The sequence below is a fragment of the Xylona heveae genome (genome assembly GCF_001619985.1).
Source record: "Xylona heveae TC161 unplaced genomic scaffold L228scaffold_1, whole genome shotgun sequence".
NCBI lineage: Eukaryota > Fungi > Ascomycota > Xylonomycetes > Xylonales > Xylonaceae > Xylona > Xylona heveae.
This window is the reverse complement of record NW_017264193.1, coordinates 2,972,148-2,988,930: the sequence shown is the minus strand read 5'-3', so window position 1 is coordinate 2,988,930 and position 16,783 is coordinate 2,972,148. Positions and strand designations below refer to the sequence as shown.

At 47.9% G+C, this 16,783-nt stretch overlaps 5 protein-coding genes across 5 annotated transcripts; 2 read left to right on the top strand and 3 right to left on the bottom strand.

Annotated features, from left to right (window-relative positions):
• Positions 1–1,857: 1,857 nt before the first annotated feature.
• Positions 1,858–7,903, bottom strand: L228DRAFT_207125 (major component of the proteasome; the record flags this gene model as incomplete). Its single annotated transcript, XM_018329708.1, has 12 exons — positions 1,858–2,320; positions 2,591–2,657; positions 2,692–2,917; positions 3,006–3,155; positions 3,210–3,370; positions 3,512–3,749; positions 3,800–4,195; positions 4,249–4,386; positions 4,434–4,616; positions 4,674–7,461; positions 7,616–7,659; positions 7,727–7,903. The coding sequence occupies 12 exons, from the start codon at positions 7,901–7,903 to the stop codon at positions 1,858–1,860; spliced, it is 5,031 nt and encodes a 1,676-aa protein (XP_018192440.1).
• Positions 7,904–8,908: 1,005 nt separating this feature from the next.
• L228DRAFT_265236 (hypothetical protein) lies at positions 8,909–9,936 on the top strand (the record flags this gene model as incomplete). Its single annotated transcript, XM_018334669.1, has 2 exons — positions 8,909–9,449; positions 9,521–9,936. 2 exons carry the CDS (start codon positions 8,909–8,911, stop codon positions 9,934–9,936), a joined length of 957 nt encoding a protein of 318 aa, XP_018192439.1.
• L228DRAFT_258241 (GroES-like protein) lies at positions 9,846–11,710 on the bottom strand. The gene is made up of 3 exons (XM_018334064.1): positions 11,275–11,710; positions 10,430–11,212; positions 9,846–10,362 (listed from the first exon to the last, which is right to left on the bottom strand). The coding sequence occupies exons 1-3, from the start codon at positions 11,317–11,319 to the stop codon at positions 10,096–10,098; spliced, it is 1,095 nt and encodes a 364-aa protein (XP_018192438.1). The 5' UTR covers positions 11,320–11,710; the 3' UTR covers positions 9,846–10,095.
• A 682-nt stretch (positions 11,711–12,392) lies between these two features.
• On the top strand, positions 12,393–13,342 carry L228DRAFT_243414 (hypothetical protein). Its single transcript, XM_018331684.1, has one exon. The coding sequence runs from the start codon at positions 12,857–12,859 to the stop codon at positions 13,028–13,030; it is 174 nt and encodes a 57-aa protein (XP_018192437.1). The 5' UTR covers positions 12,393–12,856; the 3' UTR covers positions 13,031–13,342.
• Positions 13,343–16,240: 2,898 nt separating this feature from the next.
• Positions 16,241–16,513, bottom strand: L228DRAFT_206498 (hypothetical protein; the record flags this gene model as incomplete). The annotated part of the gene is made up of 1 exon (XM_018329680.1): positions 16,241–16,513. A coding segment is annotated over one exon (273 nt), but the record flags the coding sequence as incomplete, so codon positions are not given.
• Positions 16,514–16,783: the final 270 nt, after the last annotated feature.

Here is a 16,783-nt window from a genome sequence, read left to right as displayed (position 1 = left end):
GCTCTCTTAGTTCAGGGATTTGCTTGTCTGGCGATTCGGCAGCCCAGCGCCACAAAAGAATTGGCCACAATCCCCTGTTCATGACTCAAAGAACAGTAAGTTACTTTCTCGCGGCATCTGGGGACCGTTTCCGACGCCACTTTTTTTTTTTCGTTTGGAAATTTGGGTAGTGGGTGTCATGCACCCGCCTGTTGCCCGGCATTTCAGGCACACCCGCGGAATTCGACTGCTTTTGGCCAGATGCTGCTGCGGAGCTCTCCCCGCGGTGTACGTACTGCACTGTACACTCAAAAATGGTACTTGGGGACTGTAACTGAATTCGGTTGTAAATGCGCCGTCGCATGGTAATTCCCTCTACTGTCCGGCCAAATCTACCCTTGACCTAAGGCTGAGCTTCCCGCTGGGGCTGTGTTCAATTTCCATGTCGGTCTTGAACGTGATCGAATTCCACATGTCATTTATTACAGAATGGCCATTACGTAATTGTGCGTACAAACATGGATGTTCACAGTCAATAGAACAAACTAGAAGCAACAAAATTCGATGATGCCTTGGGCAGATCGATAACAAAAATCGCCGATGAGCGCTCATCAGTACGATCGCTATTAGTCTATCATGTTTCAGTCGGAAGTCGCTGGGCAGACGTCAACGGGACCGTTGCGCTGGCCACTGGGGCAGTAGCTCGAGCCACGCACGTTGTGAGACCCCACCACAAGGATCTATCCGCGCGTAGCTCCACCTCTTCCCCTTGACATTAATTTTCTATCCTGGCTGTTAACGAGGCGATTCCCAGTGGCGTGGTAAGCTGACCCTTGCAGCCGTCCGGTGAGAAGAGTAATGCGTAGTACTAGCGGGCCCAATGGTATCTTCTTTTAGCCATGAGGTTCTTTCTCCGTGGACATTGTAATGCGACGCAAGTATGGAAACCAGGCCACTGAACGTCATGGATAACGGAAGGGTGGGCGCCCGGCGGGGACTCCCACGTGTCTTTAGTCGGCCAGGGCGTCAGCGGCGCGACGTAGATTTTCCTGAACAGCCACCGCTCGTTCTTGCTCAAGAGCTTGCGCGATCTGTTGCTGTAGAAAGAGCCGTAACCGATGCGAGTTGCTAGGCGAAAGCTTGGCGAAAGCCAAAACGACCCCTGACCGCTTCAGCCGGAATGTCTCAATACCCTCACCCATTTCGAACAGAGCTTGAACAAATCCGGCCAGGACATCGCCACTCTCGTTGTCCGTAGCCCGAACACTTTCACACGACCTTGGTTCGGCTTGAAGGCGATCCAAAAGAATCTGGACCCCGTCACAAATAGCGCCGCGCATAAGTGTGGTCGCACTCGGAATTATTCGCTGCAGTATGGTGAGATTGCGTTGAAGTTTAGGCGTTAGATCTGGCCGAATCCAATGTCAATTGGCAAATCACTCCACAATTCCGCACTTCAGCCTTACATACCTTCTTTTGCAATGAGGCCTGGGTTTAGAGATCGGAACAGAGTCTCGATGCTGTTAGCGACTGTCGTCTCGTGTCTGGATTACGCAGTTAGTCTCGAAGCTAATGGGTGGCGTGAGTGGCTTGACGCAGCTGGCCGCACTTACATGACCTTCCCGGAGACATCACCAGATGCGGCATCCACGTCCATTGCTCCGAACTCAGGTAACGTGTCTTTCAGTGCTCCAAGTACGATGTCGAATATGTCATCGGAAATGTCTTTATCGTCACGTGCCTCAGCATAGAGCCCCAGACTCTGAATGGCGCTGATCCGATATTCCGCATTTTGGCGTTTGGCTTCCCGATACATGTACTACAACATGGTTAGCATAGTAAGTTTGATTGTAATTCGATGCCCCAAATGTCATTCCATCAATTGCATCGAACGGCAAATCGAATGAATAAAGACCTTACCATTTGCATCTGGTCCGCTATCTGGCCATTACCTTTCCAGAAAGCTCTCGACTTCCTGACAAATTTGACAAAAGCTTCTAGTACGGCTTCTTTTCCTTTCCATGACTTGCCACCTAACGCTTTTTCTAAAGCTGGCCAAATGGTCCCACAATCACTGAGACTAATGGTTTCTCCTAGATTACTGACCGAAGTAGCGACTGCAAATGCTGAAGCGTGTTTGAGAGCATGTTGGGTTGAGTCCAAATGTGTCGTTGCCAACTGTATTATTTCTTTCAGGTAAAGTGCAACAGCTCGACGACCGCCAGCGAGTTGCTCCCAAGCGTTTTCAAAGGAAGCTTTCACTTCGGAAGCAGGATTATGTTTTGCCACAAATATAAAAGGCAAAAAAGACGCGGCGAGGGAAGCAACCCTATCAGTCGCACTAGTCCAAGGTGTTAGCTCACGTTACCACGTAATTAGAATCTGCAGAGGTCGTTCAGTGGAACGCGCATGTCTTCTCGGGAGCAAAAGACAGGTCGTAACAATACAATGCCACAATCTGACTGGATCTGCACGATTGAATAGCAACCAATTATAGATCTGGAAGAACTCAAACGCATTCTTGACCAATAAAAAGGATAGAGAATCTCCACCAGATACAAACATATAGTGGATGTACTAAGAAGAAAATAACGCAAATGGAAACCCTTACGTTTTAGATACTGCCAAGATTGTATCGCCAGCTATGATTCTATACCGTTGATCTGAGAGACAGTCAGCTTGTGGTTTGGCCGCCTATTGGTAGAGACGTACTATCTGAAGAGAAGTACAGATTCTGCGCAAACTCCTCGAGCTTCAAAATTTGCTTATCTGTAGCGATCCTTGCAAGATAACCAGAAGCTGCGGCATAAGAAGTTGATACAGTGTCATTGCGATCAAAAATAATCTTCTGAACGAGTTGAAGCAAGCGATCTGCATAAGGTCGGAATAGATAACTACGACGTGTGCTCAGAGAGACAAGAACACGACTGCAGCCGACCTATCACAAAATCAATCAATTCTTGTCAGTAATCCCAGCATAGTCGGATGACAGATTATTTAAGGAGGAGTTGCGTGGGTTCGCTTACTCTAGAGGGCAGGCCGACGGCGGCTTTCATTGCCGCTTCCAATCTCGGAACGAAGATGTTCATGCTTTCCTCGTCTAGTAAATCCAAACATCTCTCAATAGCCTCCATCATAGGGGAACCTCGAATGCTCGCGAGCCGCATATCGTCAATCTAATTACAAAATTAGCTCCTTCAGAAGAAAAATTTGAAAGCAGTGGAAAGAACCTTTTGCTCAGTCAAGTTATACTTCGATGCATTCAAATGAAGATAATTTATCGCTTGTGGCTCCAAAATGCTGAGTAAACCAAGAAGTCGCTCGAGCAGTCCGGGAATGAATGGCTTAAGAACGCGGCTTGAGCTCTTCTTTACAATCTGCAGAAGCGTATCTATTGCAAGGTCAGTAGAGGATCGCAAAAGACTAGCCTCCAATTCAAAAATCCTTGTCCCTAATGGTACTTGAACCTTGAAACAGAACAACGGATTATAACATCAATTTTCTCCGTTATTTCTGCTATATTACAACTTACCGAGAGCGAATAGTTGCACTTCCTGAGCGCTTGCCTCAAGCTGAGACAAAAGAAATGGAATCACTTCTGCTAGAATCGCACCTGCTTTGGTGCTGCCCGATTCACCTGCTTCCAGGCTTCTGACAGTAATCGATGTGAGAACTCTTGCTAGGGCCATCGCAGCCACACGCACAGTCTCCTTGATATCGTCAAGGACTTTGAAGCAGAAGCCCCATATTTGTTTCAGGTATGTCTCATACTAGAAATTTGTGAGTTCAGGTACTGTTAACTGGTTCGATGGCAACTCACTTTTCCGAAGGGTTGACTTTGAATAAGATCAGCAATCGCTGCACAGCTTGCCTGCCTAACGCGCCATTCTTTCGCAATAATTGTCCGGAGTAGATCTTGTATTATATCATCGAATCTTGCGCTAATGGTGGCAGCTGGATCTTTCACGAGAGACAGCCAAATGTCGTTCATTGCCTTTTGAACGTTTGGGTTAGGGTCGAAGCGATACCGGTATAACTTTTGGTACAACTTGGGGTTCTTGGCCAGATACCCATCAGTGCTCGATTCAGAGAGTATGTTGCTTAGTCCGAAGCGTCCAAATGCCGCACGACTTGACCAAATGGCATTGTGAGACGCAAGTGACATGAATCGGTATACAAGGCTCGGATCTCCGACTTCAGATGCAAGACTCATAATCTGAAAAGGTCAGTAGATGCAGCATCTGAGCTCGCTTCAGGAAATGTGCTTACATCTTTATATGTTGTGACTGAGCCATCGCCGGTGGGAAGATCACCAGGCTCAAATAGCTGCGTCTCTCCAGTAACGTTCCCTGCCAACTTCGAACCGCCGCCGGTGAAAGACGTCAGAAGATCCCGAACAAGGTCATCCTGCATCATTAGTACAAAGAGCATGAAACGTATACGACGAACATTACCTTGGCAGTCCGATCGCCCTTTTCATAGATTAGCCCTAGCCCACGAGCAGCCGATTCTTGAATCAACTCGTCACGATCGGCTAAGAATCCCTTGAATGCAGCTTGACAATTTTCAAGGTTTGATAGTATAGCCTGCTGATGACCGCAATACTGTATCAAACATAATAGCCAGATTAGAGACGCCTAGAACCGTTTGTCAGCCTCTAAAATCAAAGGACGTGTGCATAATACTGGTCACACCTTTCTTAGGGATGGTTTTGACTTTTTGCAATCAGCCAAAACCATCTCTACAACGGTTTCAAGAGTCTTTTCTCGCTCAGCCAGCCTAGGCTTTGACCCTTCTATATCAAGTTTTGCCACGAGAGCCTTTGAATCCCAGCCAATGGAAATACAGCTCCATGCCTCGCCCACCGTGAATTGAATTTCTGGTTGTCGCAAATCATGCAACTTATGCAGTTGTTCCATAATATATGGAAGCAAAGCCCCATCAGCACTCTCCTCTGGCGTTGCCATACCTAAATATCCAAGAGCAAGGATAGCTTTTTCATCACCAGACATAGCACGTTCGGACAGCTTCGCGACAATAGATCTCTGCGAGTGGGATGTTCCTATCTGCTCTGTCTTCATTACGGAGAATAAACAAAGCTGACTTATGGCAACATCGGAAGCCTCCTGGAGTAAGGAATCCCTTGCTCCATCAGATATTTGAGCGATCATCTCCAAGTAGGTTTGCAGGCCGCAATCAATGGCCAGTTGATCCCGGCCACGAAAGAAGAGCCTGCTGAAAAGATAGGCAAGGGCTACTATACTTCCGTGTACTTTGTTCGTTTCCGCTCCAACAGATTCATTCCAGGTTTGAGCCCTTTCAAGGAGTTTGGCTGACATGATTGATACGTCCGCAATGGAGCATTCGTCATGGGAAGTAATCAGTCCAAAAGCGTGAGCTGCCATGGATCGGATGGCCGAATTATTGGCCTTGAGGGGATCCTCTAGTTTTTTCACGCCGCCAACCAAACTTTGTACAACCTTGTTGGGGCTCAAGCTGCAAATTTCGAGGAGATATTCACCGCACTGTATAGCAATGAAAGCTTCACCATCGACAAACCCCCTGAATGCTGATTGGATGTAGATACGAAGAGCTTCGTCGAGAGAAAGTCGACCTTCGATTGTCAAGCTATTCTTCCCTGCCGAGATTGACTCACCAAAGTCCATTGAAGCGATAGCATCTTTGAATTTTTCACGTGCAACCTCATCTGTTGCGATGAGACTATCCAGCCGTCTCTCCCAGTCTTCGTCTATAATTACTGGAATGCTTCTGGACTGGAAAGCTTCAACTTGCAATGTTCTCCGACAATATGAAAGAGCGGAAGAAAGCAGCGTTGTTCGCTCATTGTTACTCTTCCATATCCTCTCCACATTTTCCACAAAGAATAGATGGATTAGTTTAAAGAACTGCGGGAAGCTTGATTTTGAGTCAGGCTCTCGTCCTGGGACAGGAATCTGCACCTGGTCCGTTGATTGACTCATTCTGTACCAATAGACATCCAAGCCCTTTTTTCCTTCCTCGACAACCTCATTTCGCTCATTTTTATGGCCGCCAATTGCAAGCAGGTCGATCCAACGTGCGACTGGGTCATTATAAGGCAGGCACCGATTAGCAAAACGCACGGCGACGAACCTTGTACTGCGGCGTATTTGAGAGTCTGAGGGGTCTCCGACGTCCAAGGTCATATGGTGCAGTAGCAGACCGCGTAAAAGGTTTGCAACTTCATCATTCAAAGACTTTGACAATGCTCCAATGATGCTTGACAGTGCCTCTTCCACACTTACTGCAATATTTCCACCAGATGCTTCCTCGCTCAGTGATTGGAAAAGCCACTTTACAAGATCAAGATCAGCCTCCAGGAGTGTGGTGTCCGGACTTGATTTGGCCAAGAGGCCGATGATCTCATAAGCGTAACCTCGAAGACTAAGCTCATTCTGGGACCGAATGCCTTCAAAGTTGGCCCGCGGCCATCCTTGAACGGTTATAAATTCCCTGAGTTTTGAAATTATGGGGGCCGATATGGACCGCAAGTCCTGAGCATTTCCCATTCGGGCAATCCACGTGACGAATGAGAATATTCCGGTTTGCAATTTCGAACCCTCTCTCCCAGAACTTATTGCGGATTCTTGTTCGCCAACATTTGATTGTGGCACCAAACCCTGCTCCACGAGAGCCGTTATCCTTGCCGTGAAAGTCGTAGCAATTATTGATTTTGCAAGGAGAGAAAGGATCTTTGTTTGCAAAGCTGGTCGAACCGAAGGTACAAGTTCCGGCGTGCTTCTACCAAAGTAGATTTCAAACAACTGCTCTACCAGTACTCGGTCTTCAAGAGAGATTTTTGGTATAGCGCGCTTCGTCAAATCTTCGCCGAATTCATAGATATTAGAATTGGTGTCAGCAGATGCAAAGAGAGCTGGCAAGAACCGCTCTTTGTCAGTAAAAGCGCCACTTCCTAGAAACTTCAATGCCAGGATTTTGGACTGGGTTAAATTTAGTCCATGTGGGCTCGCGTCGTCCCAAGTATCTGCTTTTCTCTGAAGTGTAAGAAAGTCATACTCCGTGGCTGAAAGTCCTGGACAGCGTGGTCTGTCGGTTTCTGACGTGTTCTGCAGCGAGGAACGGGAGATAGAAAGTAGAAAAAGCTTTCCAAACCAAAGTGCAAGAAAAGTAGCATCCTCCGGCCGTTCAGAGAACCCAAGGTGAGCTCGTAATGCATCGTCATCTTTGCTTCCTCTTGGCGGGAGAGTAAAGAATGGCAGAAGTCTGAGCACGAGGTTGAAGAGTGCCGCGCCATGTGTTGGCGAACTTTCTACATCTGATGAAATGCCATTGAGCAAGGCGGGGAATATCTCGATGCGATCAGCGGGTTGTAGCCGCTCAAGTCCTTGCTGGATGTAATGGAGATCAAAATGTCTGATTAGCGGAACCGCTGGATTCTCTTTGAATTGCTTCAAGAGCGCGGCTACCGGTAATTTTATAGATCTGAAACTTGATCAGTACTAAGTCTCTACTCAGAAGGCTTTTCCATTGAGGAAAACAGCGAGCAGCCCCAGATTTATCTCTGATGCAGAAGGGTGTCTTGTCACGGGGAAAGCTTCGCAAAGGGCTAAATCAATATGTGCTTGAGGGTACTTACGGCAGTGTGATGCGCGTATTGATATGTTGACAGACCGAGATGACCTGAAAGTCTGCGTGAGTACATCTAGAGCACATAGAAATTCGAGAGAAGACATGAAAAGTAACACACCTTGTTGCGCACGCTCAGGTGATCAGAGGCAAGCTTGAGTAATAGAGGTGCAAGGTACACCTTCAATATCGCTTCCAGCGAGGTATCTGATTCAGCCAGAGCGATTTTGAGCTCGACAGCTCCAACAAGCCTCAGCTCTCGAGCTTCGCTGGAGCTCGATTCGGATGATGTTGACATGTTTTTGTCTGTTGCTGGAGGTTTGTCGTCCTTCCTATTCTTGACGTTCCCGCCTAACGGGGAAGCCGACTTGACGCTTAAATAAGATACGCAGCACAAGGCAACATTGATGGCGCGTCCAAAGTAAACCTTTGCACATCCACACGTTAGATTATGTTATGACTCTCGTATTGATATATTCAATAGGTTTCAACTTCAGACTAGATGGAGTGATTGCAAATCAGATGATATAGCCAATAAGCTCCTCGCCTCATAGACCGAACAAAATCACAGTTCATTCATCGCAGAGGGATCCTTTCAAGACTCCAGGCAAACGCTCAAGTAATGAGGGTCAAGAGATACAATAGCAAGACTTACTGTTATTCTCGCACGAAGCTCTAATTAGGACTTCACGATCGAATCAACCTGTATGCTACGTAGACTACTGCGGAGGATTAGAGCTTCCTATCGGGCTCGCGTATTTTCCCCGTTATCGACGTCAGCGATGAATTACGGAGTACTACTGATTGCGATATCTCCGTTGAAAGATTATGTGATTGCTACAGGCTCTCTTTGTCATTTTTGCATACAATGCTCATTATACGAAGCTATTTATAAATGAATCGAAGTTGAGAAGGAAGAAATTGAATTGGCTCAGAAACTTTTTCAATCACCACCAAAACATGGCAATGGGGACGGCAAAGCTATCGGCGTGCCCGAGCTTCAAAGCTCCGCGTTAGAATTGATATCATACGTTTCGATGAATCAAAATCCAAAACTTTTGCTGGACCTTGTCCATATTCCGAATGTCAAAGTGAATTTGTCTCTAGAAAGTCCCATTAAGAATTTTCAAGGCAACATAATTTACCACCGTGCCTTTGGAAGACAAGCCACTAGACGGTAATGGTGATTGCAACGCTTTAGTCATCTATGATCGCCCCCAACCGTCTCCTGATAATCAAGACATGGAATATCGTACCACGCCGTAGATACTCTGCATACATATCTACCATAATCGCCAAAGAAATGTCTGGCACAACGAATTTGGGTAATTTACTCCGCATTAATCCATTACCACTGAGCGCGCTCCCAGCACATCCAGCGCTCAATGGCGACGAATCATCCGCCTCGAATCGCCCTTCGCTATCCGAGTTTACATCAGCAGCACTGGACGAAGGCACAGCTTTAGTTTCGTCGATAGATCAGAAGTTCAAGGCTCGATCATGGAAATCTTCGCCGCCGTCTTCTTCCAAAGTACAGCTATTCTCGCGCACAGTTACCGCGAGTGAGCTGTCCAAGGTGCCCTGGACTGCCGGACCGGTGCCCAGACAGAAACCAGCTCCTGGTGACAATACCGAAGAAGCCTGGTTCGCACGCAGGAGCTATCATGCCAATGACAGCAACACGAACGATGCCGCTTCGTATTCAGAATTCGAAGAGGGTCTGCTAGAGAAGCATTCCGAGCACGAAAAGGAGTACACACCAGACGTCTATGACGCGTATGAGGTATTGCGGTGGGATGTCCCCGCCGAAAATATTGGGAAATATTCGCATGTCAACATGAGAGGTGAGCTTCTCAGCCTTGCTCAAGCAAATTCATGAATTACGGTCTGACAATTGCTGTCGAACAATAAATAGTTGTTGAAATGGCCCATCACATTCCTGCGCCGCTTGCGAATCGCGTGTTTTCCGTCGTTGTTGTCACCGCCAAGACATCAGACACTTCTTTTCTCGTGGTCCAGATTCCCGTGGATATCAGATCACTTTCTGGAGCATTGTACAGCAACGATCGGCATTTGCGAGAGGGAGATACCAGTATCAAGAGAAAGAAGGTGATTTTGGGCGTTTATGCTTCGGTGGAGGGCGTTACTTTGCGACACGACAATGACCGAAAGGATATTGAGTGGATTATGGGCACTACTAGTGATGCGAAAGGCTGGCTGCCAATGTCTATGCAGAAAATGGGTGTACCCGGTGCGGTAGTCAAGGACGTTGGATTATTCTTAGCGTGGGTCAAAAAGCAGAGGGAAAAGAAACAAACTGGCACTGGGTGATGTGGATATAGTGCTGCGTCGAAAGCCAAACGCCAAACTACCCTACTATCTTCCGGGCGCAGGAACTGAATAATCTGGAGATACGAATATTCAAATGCGGATTGATCTTTCTCCGGAATGTACAGCTTTGGCTGCCATGCAGGACACTCCAACCACGGTCTAAATGAGGTCCTTTCCCTCCTCCTTTTCAACGGACTCTTCGTCTACGACCACGACAGCTTTGCCCTTCATTTCTCCACTGTGAGCCAGTTCAAGCAGCTTTGGGACTTTTTCCAATCCAACAAACGGATTCGTATGGACGGAAATTCGGTGGTCAACGACCGTCTGGAGCATGTCTTGTGCTTGACCTTGAGAAGCGAGTAGCGATCCTTCGATATGAATATCACGTATGATAATTTCCAAAAATGGGACGGAAACTTGATCGGGCTAAAGTTTCGAGGCGCAAAGGTCAGATACCGAGTATAGACAGCCATGGTCAAGGACGTTGACATACCTGAGCGATCTGTATGACACGACCGTGCATCCTTGTCACTGCACAGGACATGGCTGCAGCATTTGGAGCGTCTGTAACGTTAACGGTAGCATCGACTCCGCCAGCACCTTTTGTGGCTTCATGGACCTCCTGGACCACTTTATCAAGCCCAGATCTTGCGTCTACGACGAGATCTGCGCCTGCAGAACGACACAGCTCAAGCCCTTTGTCCCTTGCATCAATAGCAACAACAGACAAGCCTCGCGCTTTTGCAAATTGTATGCCTAGATGGCCAAGGCCGCCGCCTGCGCCCATTATCGCGAGCCATTGACCTTCCCTAAGGCGAGCCTGAACCACTCCACGCCAGACAGTGATTCCAGCACAAGCCAGAGGCGCTGCGGAGATGAACGACAGCCTGTCAGGCAGACGGCAAGACTCACGAGCATCAATTCGAGCGTATTCTGCAAAGAAACCATCTTGCGTCACCCCAAGAAAGGCCTTTTGCGAACAATATTGCCGGTAGCCCTCAGGAGCGCTGCAATCAGCACACTCACCACAGGCGCCATACACGAGGCTGCACAGCACTCGATCTCCAACAGTAAAGTCTTTGACCTCACTGCCCAGCGCAACTACAGTCCCCGTACCTTCATGTGAGGCAACCAGAGGGACTTGGGAAAGCGCATACCCGGCTTGGACCATACTATCGGTATGGCACAGTGAGGCTACCGCAACCTTGACCAACAGGTCATGTTTGCCGAGTTCACGGGGCGTCGGGATCATTTGAAGCTCGTAGGGCTTGTTGAACTATTGCCAGCCGAGGACGCAATCAGTAATATACTTCCTAAAACTGTATGTTGAGAACCAACCTCGACAAGCCGAGCCGCTCTCATATCTTTGGGGATATCGGCCATTTTGTCCAGTTGCCAACCAATGGACACCTAGAGATGGTCTTCCTCACGTATCCTGATGCTTCCTTTTCACCAAATATCCAAAAAAAAAAATCAGCTACAGAAAAAATGGCCGCGAGTGATTGATCTCAAGGCAATCTGTCGTATTTAATGTCTCTCGCCGTGGTAGATGAATTTAATTCTTTCAGCCTGCCCTCCTAAACACCTGCTCGTAATGGTCTCCTACCCCGCTTTGTGTTTGTATGAGAGTGAAACCGATCAGATCATGTCCCGGAGTGAAACAATTAAGTGCAACACAGTTCCCTCTGGCTCTTTTCAACTTTATATAGCGTAACTTTATACACCGTAATCTACGAGACAAGAGTTTTCGACCATCAAGCTTAGTTGTTACTTCAAAACCACTTCCCCAGAAATCCATGGCTAGAAGGAGGGGCTCGTGCGCTCCCGCGTCGAGTCAATGCGGCGAGGCTGACATCCCGTGCCCGCCGCATTCTGCAAATTACGACCAATATACTTCCCTGCGGATCCCATCAAATCCAGGCGTCCTTTTGTTTTCCGGTTTCCCTTTTCCCCCCTGTTTGCTTCTCCACCATCTTCCAGCAGCCGTGTTTTGAAGCAGAACATGCACTGCAGCCTCCCGTTGAATGTCGAGTCCGTTTGCTTGTCCATTGTGCATTGTCCACTTTCCACTTTCCGGCTGCAGGCACCCGTGCTGCGCCGCATGTCGTTTGTTCTCCCCACTCTCGTTATTTTTCGTTGACAGTATCTGTGCTCTTGATGGAGTGTTGGAGGGTAGAAGGTAGAAAGTACAGAGTATAGGTTAACTTACGCCATTTTGACAGTCGCGCTTTTGACGTGTTGAGCACGGAAAGACACATGCGCATGATGCCCCCGGGAACTGGAGCGTACGAGTCTACGAGCTACGAGTATGCAGGTCTATGAGTCTATGAGTCTACAGGTCCACGAATCTACGATCTGCAAAGTCTACAAGTCTTCGATATCAGTGACATGCCGAATCTTCATATCCTTTTTTTTTTGTTTCTAGGCATAAGTAGTTTGTACCTTAGTTACCAATTCCACACGTACTGTTCCCCATAAATACGGAGAGTTTTGCCTACAGACAAGGTCGTTCTACGGTAGATTTAACAATGGCGGGACGAGAGGGCAGCTGGCAGCTGGCAGCGTGGAAGAGTGGCAGCGTTACAGCGTGGGGAGCGTGGGGGGAGCGGGGAGGTTGGGGAACGAAACGAGGAGAAGAAAAAAGCGGGACGGGCCGACAGGGACCACGGACCGACCACGGACTGCCAGCTTGTCATTGTAAGTTGGCCTGCTGGTCACCAACAACACCAACACCGACGACGACACCGATGACACCGACGATGGCGTTGGTTGCCAACCTTCCATCTTGCAGAAACCTACCTAAGGTAGGTAGGCAGATACATTGTTCCATCACAAAGAGGTACACGTCCGGCTACTACTACGTATTGTGAGCTGCATGCAACACTGTATACGTAGTGTAGGGTAAGGTAAATAATACCGCATGTCGTTCCTGATGTACAGTACAGAGTACAATGTATTGGGCTATGAGCAATGGGCATTGGGTATTGGGTATTGGGCATTGGCAATTTATTTCTGGAACCTCTCGATCCCTGTCCTTGGCCGAGACTCGAAAGCTACCTATATGCAGTACGCAGTACGCAAAAACAATGGGTAAGAGGTACGAGGTATGAGGTATGAGGTATGGGGCACGTCGCACTAGGGATAATGGTTTACCCTCGTAGACTTAACCTGTATCATACACCGTATGCAACCCCAAATATACCTGCACTTAGAGTACGGTATCTTGCTTAATAGACCTGGGTCTAGTAGACAAGGTATGACTCTTCAAACCCCAAAAAAAAAGAAAAGAAAAGAAAAGAAAAGAAAAGAAAAGAAAAGAAAAGTAAAGTAAAGTAAAGTAAAGTAAAGTAAAGTAAAGTAAAGTAAAGTAAAGTAAAGTAGAGTATGGTAAAGTAAAGAGAAGAGAAGAGAAGAGAAGAGAAGAGAAGAGAAGAGAAGAAAAATTAAAAAATAAAAGACATGTTTAGCATTGCCATGTGACTGACTAGTATAGATGATGTAGGCTCACAAAATGCCGAATCCCTTGTTCACAACTACCACCATCTACATCTCCCAAGGATGACGATTGCAAAGCTACGCGGAGAAAAAAATTTACCAAGGGGAAAAAACAATCATGCTCATATTACAGCAGACACAAGATACTCTAGACGAATCAAAATGATTGAATAACAGCTGACATTGGACCCAGCACCATTATCTAAGAAATAATGGTGGCAAAATTTTTATTTGGTTCATGATCGAGAATATACAGTCTTTGACAGTTCAATTTGATGAATCGAGGGGAAAGAAAAGAAATAAGAAAAAGGAAAAGAGAGAAAGAGAAAAAGAAAAAAAAAAGATAATAAGAAAGAAAAAGAAGAGGAAAGAAGAGGAAAGAAGATAAAGATACATGATTGATAAGAATGAGACAGGAGACAAGAAGGAAGAAAAAGGATCAAAGGAATACAGCAAGAGACACACACAGTCAAGACATACAGACCCAGGGGGAATATAAACAGTGATGGATTCAACAATTTGGGTAAAAATCCGCTCACACCAGACCACTAAGAAAAGAAGAAAATATAAGACCGGTAGAAGAGGAGAAAAAGTGAATGAACAATACAAATGGACGCCAGCAGAGCGAAGAAAGAACAAGGAAGATCAAGAGAGAAGAGGAGGAAACGACCGAGATGGTCTATCCCACTGACCCAGGAAAAAGACACACTCTTGTAAAGAGAAGAAACTTTTAGATTGCAAAAAAAATAAAAGGTGGGAAAAAACAGGCGTGATTTTTCAACGTCTGATGGTTCTCCTTTTTTTCTTTTGTATCCTGTATGTCAGCAAGGTAAAGGAGAACGTTATTCAGGAGAAGCAGCAAAGATCTCAGAACGCTATGCCATAGACAAGTGAGTAGGTTGAAAAGACAGCGGGTAGAATGTGCCAATATGCGAGCAATTAGAAGCAAAGCAGTATACTTCTTTCCTCGCATTGTTTTCCGTTCTTTTCCTGTCGCCCTACAAGCTCCTTCTCGTCTTCATTGTATCGGCATCGGCACTGATGCCGGAGGAGAGGGGGGTTGACGAGGATGCAGAAAATATAAAGAGAACAAAAGGTAGAACAGATTGTGGCGATGACAATAACAAATCAAAAAAGTGACAGAGGTAAAAGAAGAATAGTTGCAAAAATTTTTAGCAACTGACAGTATAAGACGGCGCTCACGTGGAACAAAGATGATGCTCGCTTTTAGGTAAAAGGTGAAAACATCGTGCAAGGTCGCTGCGCATATCGTGACGGCCGTGCATAATTCAAAGCTGGTCAGGCCTCAAAGCCAAAACCTTCATCCAGAGTCGATGAGAAACTCCGTTTGCCATGCGTGCACCAACCCCACTTCCCAATCCTTTCCCTTTTCCAATTTCCTTTTTATTCCAATTTCAACACCCTATCGCCTTCAATGAATTCTTTCATAAGCGCTTCTGGCCTTGTTGCCTATGCCAGAAGTTCGCGACGTTTACGTAGGTTCGACAAACAGCCCTCCGTGGTCGATGAGCTGTCCGTCCTCATAATAGATCCAGGAGTGTTTCCAATCGATCATATCGTCAAAAAGTTCCCTCGTTGAGAGTTTGGTATACTGCACGATGTTTGTCGCAGGGATCACAGTAGGCCATGGCTCTAAAACTGACCACCTGCACCCACGTGATGCCCTGGTGATGAGTACCTTTGCTGATTTTACATAGCATTGATGGCACTCAAATGGCAGTCAGAATGTTCATGAGCTATAAAAAGGTCATGCCCGACTCTGAGGGGAGATCTGGCTTCGCAATGACGTGACCTCGTCCTGCAACCGATTCACCTTCTCTTCCAGCCCACGAACGTACGCCCATATGCTATCTGTTCCCGTCATCAGACTCCGCAAAGACTCTCCACTTCCCTGACCATGACTCGAAGCGCTTCCACCAGGAGTACCACTAGCAGTTGAAGGCGCTACCTGACCGACTGGCACACCAGCATGAAGGCTTTGCGGAGCAGCGGTCGCATTTGGACTATGCAGAGGATAGCGCGAGTCTGGAGGCGCCAGCCCCGGCAAGGACGGAAGTTGGGGTGGATTTGCATTTGCAGGCGCTGTTATAGGCGGAGGAAGACCTATGGGCGGAGGTGTTCTTCCTGTGCTATGCCGTCCGAATGGCTGCTGCGAAAGATGATGCTGTGTCAAACTGGGAGAGCGATGCCGGTAGGCACTGGTGTTGTCGCCATGGCTAAGATGGGCTGCCGGCCCGTGCGGCGAAAGCGGTTTGGGGCTTTCCGTCATTCCAGTAGCCGAGAACATTGACGGCGGTGGCCCAGATGCATACGCAGAACTAATGCTGCCACCGGCCTTGGGACTGAGCGTGTGCTTTCGGGTACCAGAAGAAGAGTCCGCGGCAGCGCCGATGGGAGCAATATTTGTGGATCTCTGCATGCTGTTACGGGGCAAAGTTGACGAACGAGCCAAAGCTGGCGGATAGGTGCTGGAATGTATATTGGCGGGGTAGGCATCCTGAGTACTAGTCGCGGATTCATTCGGATGTCCGGGAGGCACGTCGTGAGCGCGTATGCTCGGAAGACTCAGCCGCCTTCTCTCTCTGGAGACCTCAGATGGTTCTTCTTCAATCCGTTCGCCTTCTCCACCTCCGCCGCCAGTATAGAGCAGGCCATCCATGTGGTCCTCAGCTGGCTGAACACCAACGCCGGTATCGTGAGCTCCCTGCGGACCCTCACCATATTCATCCTCGCCAGCGAAACTTCCAGCGCTGGCTCTTCTTCCAGCGCAGCCACCCTGCCCTTTGGTATGTCTGGCCAAAGCGTCGCCACGAGCGAACCGTCGACCACACTTGGCACACGAATGCGGACGCTCTCCAGTATGCAGCTTCGTATGACGTTTCAGGTCGTGTAATCGTCGAAATCTTGCCTGGCACGTTGGGCAGATATAAGGCTTCTCATGACTATGCGTGAGCAAATGACTCTTGAGGTTGTGATGCCGTGTAAAATCTGTTGCGCAGTACGGGCACTTGTGCTTCTTCGCAGTCGGCGAGCGCGGGCGGTTTTGATTAAATGCAGGCATCGGGAGGCTCATTCCGCGGGCGGGGCCAGCGCGGCCATCATCGGGGAAGCCGCCAGCGGCGAAAGGCTGAGGGAATGACAGCGCTTTATTCGAAGGTCTTTCGTCTCCTGGTGTGGTCAGCTCGGAGCCAGAGGGGCCGGTCGTTGTCGGTTCTCCGTGCGAAGGGGGCGCTGTCGCTCCTTGCGTACCGGGACTGGCTAGACTATTGGTGCTGCCAGCAGAGGCGGTGGCGACCGTGGTGCCTTCACCTGTACCATAACTAGAGGCGCT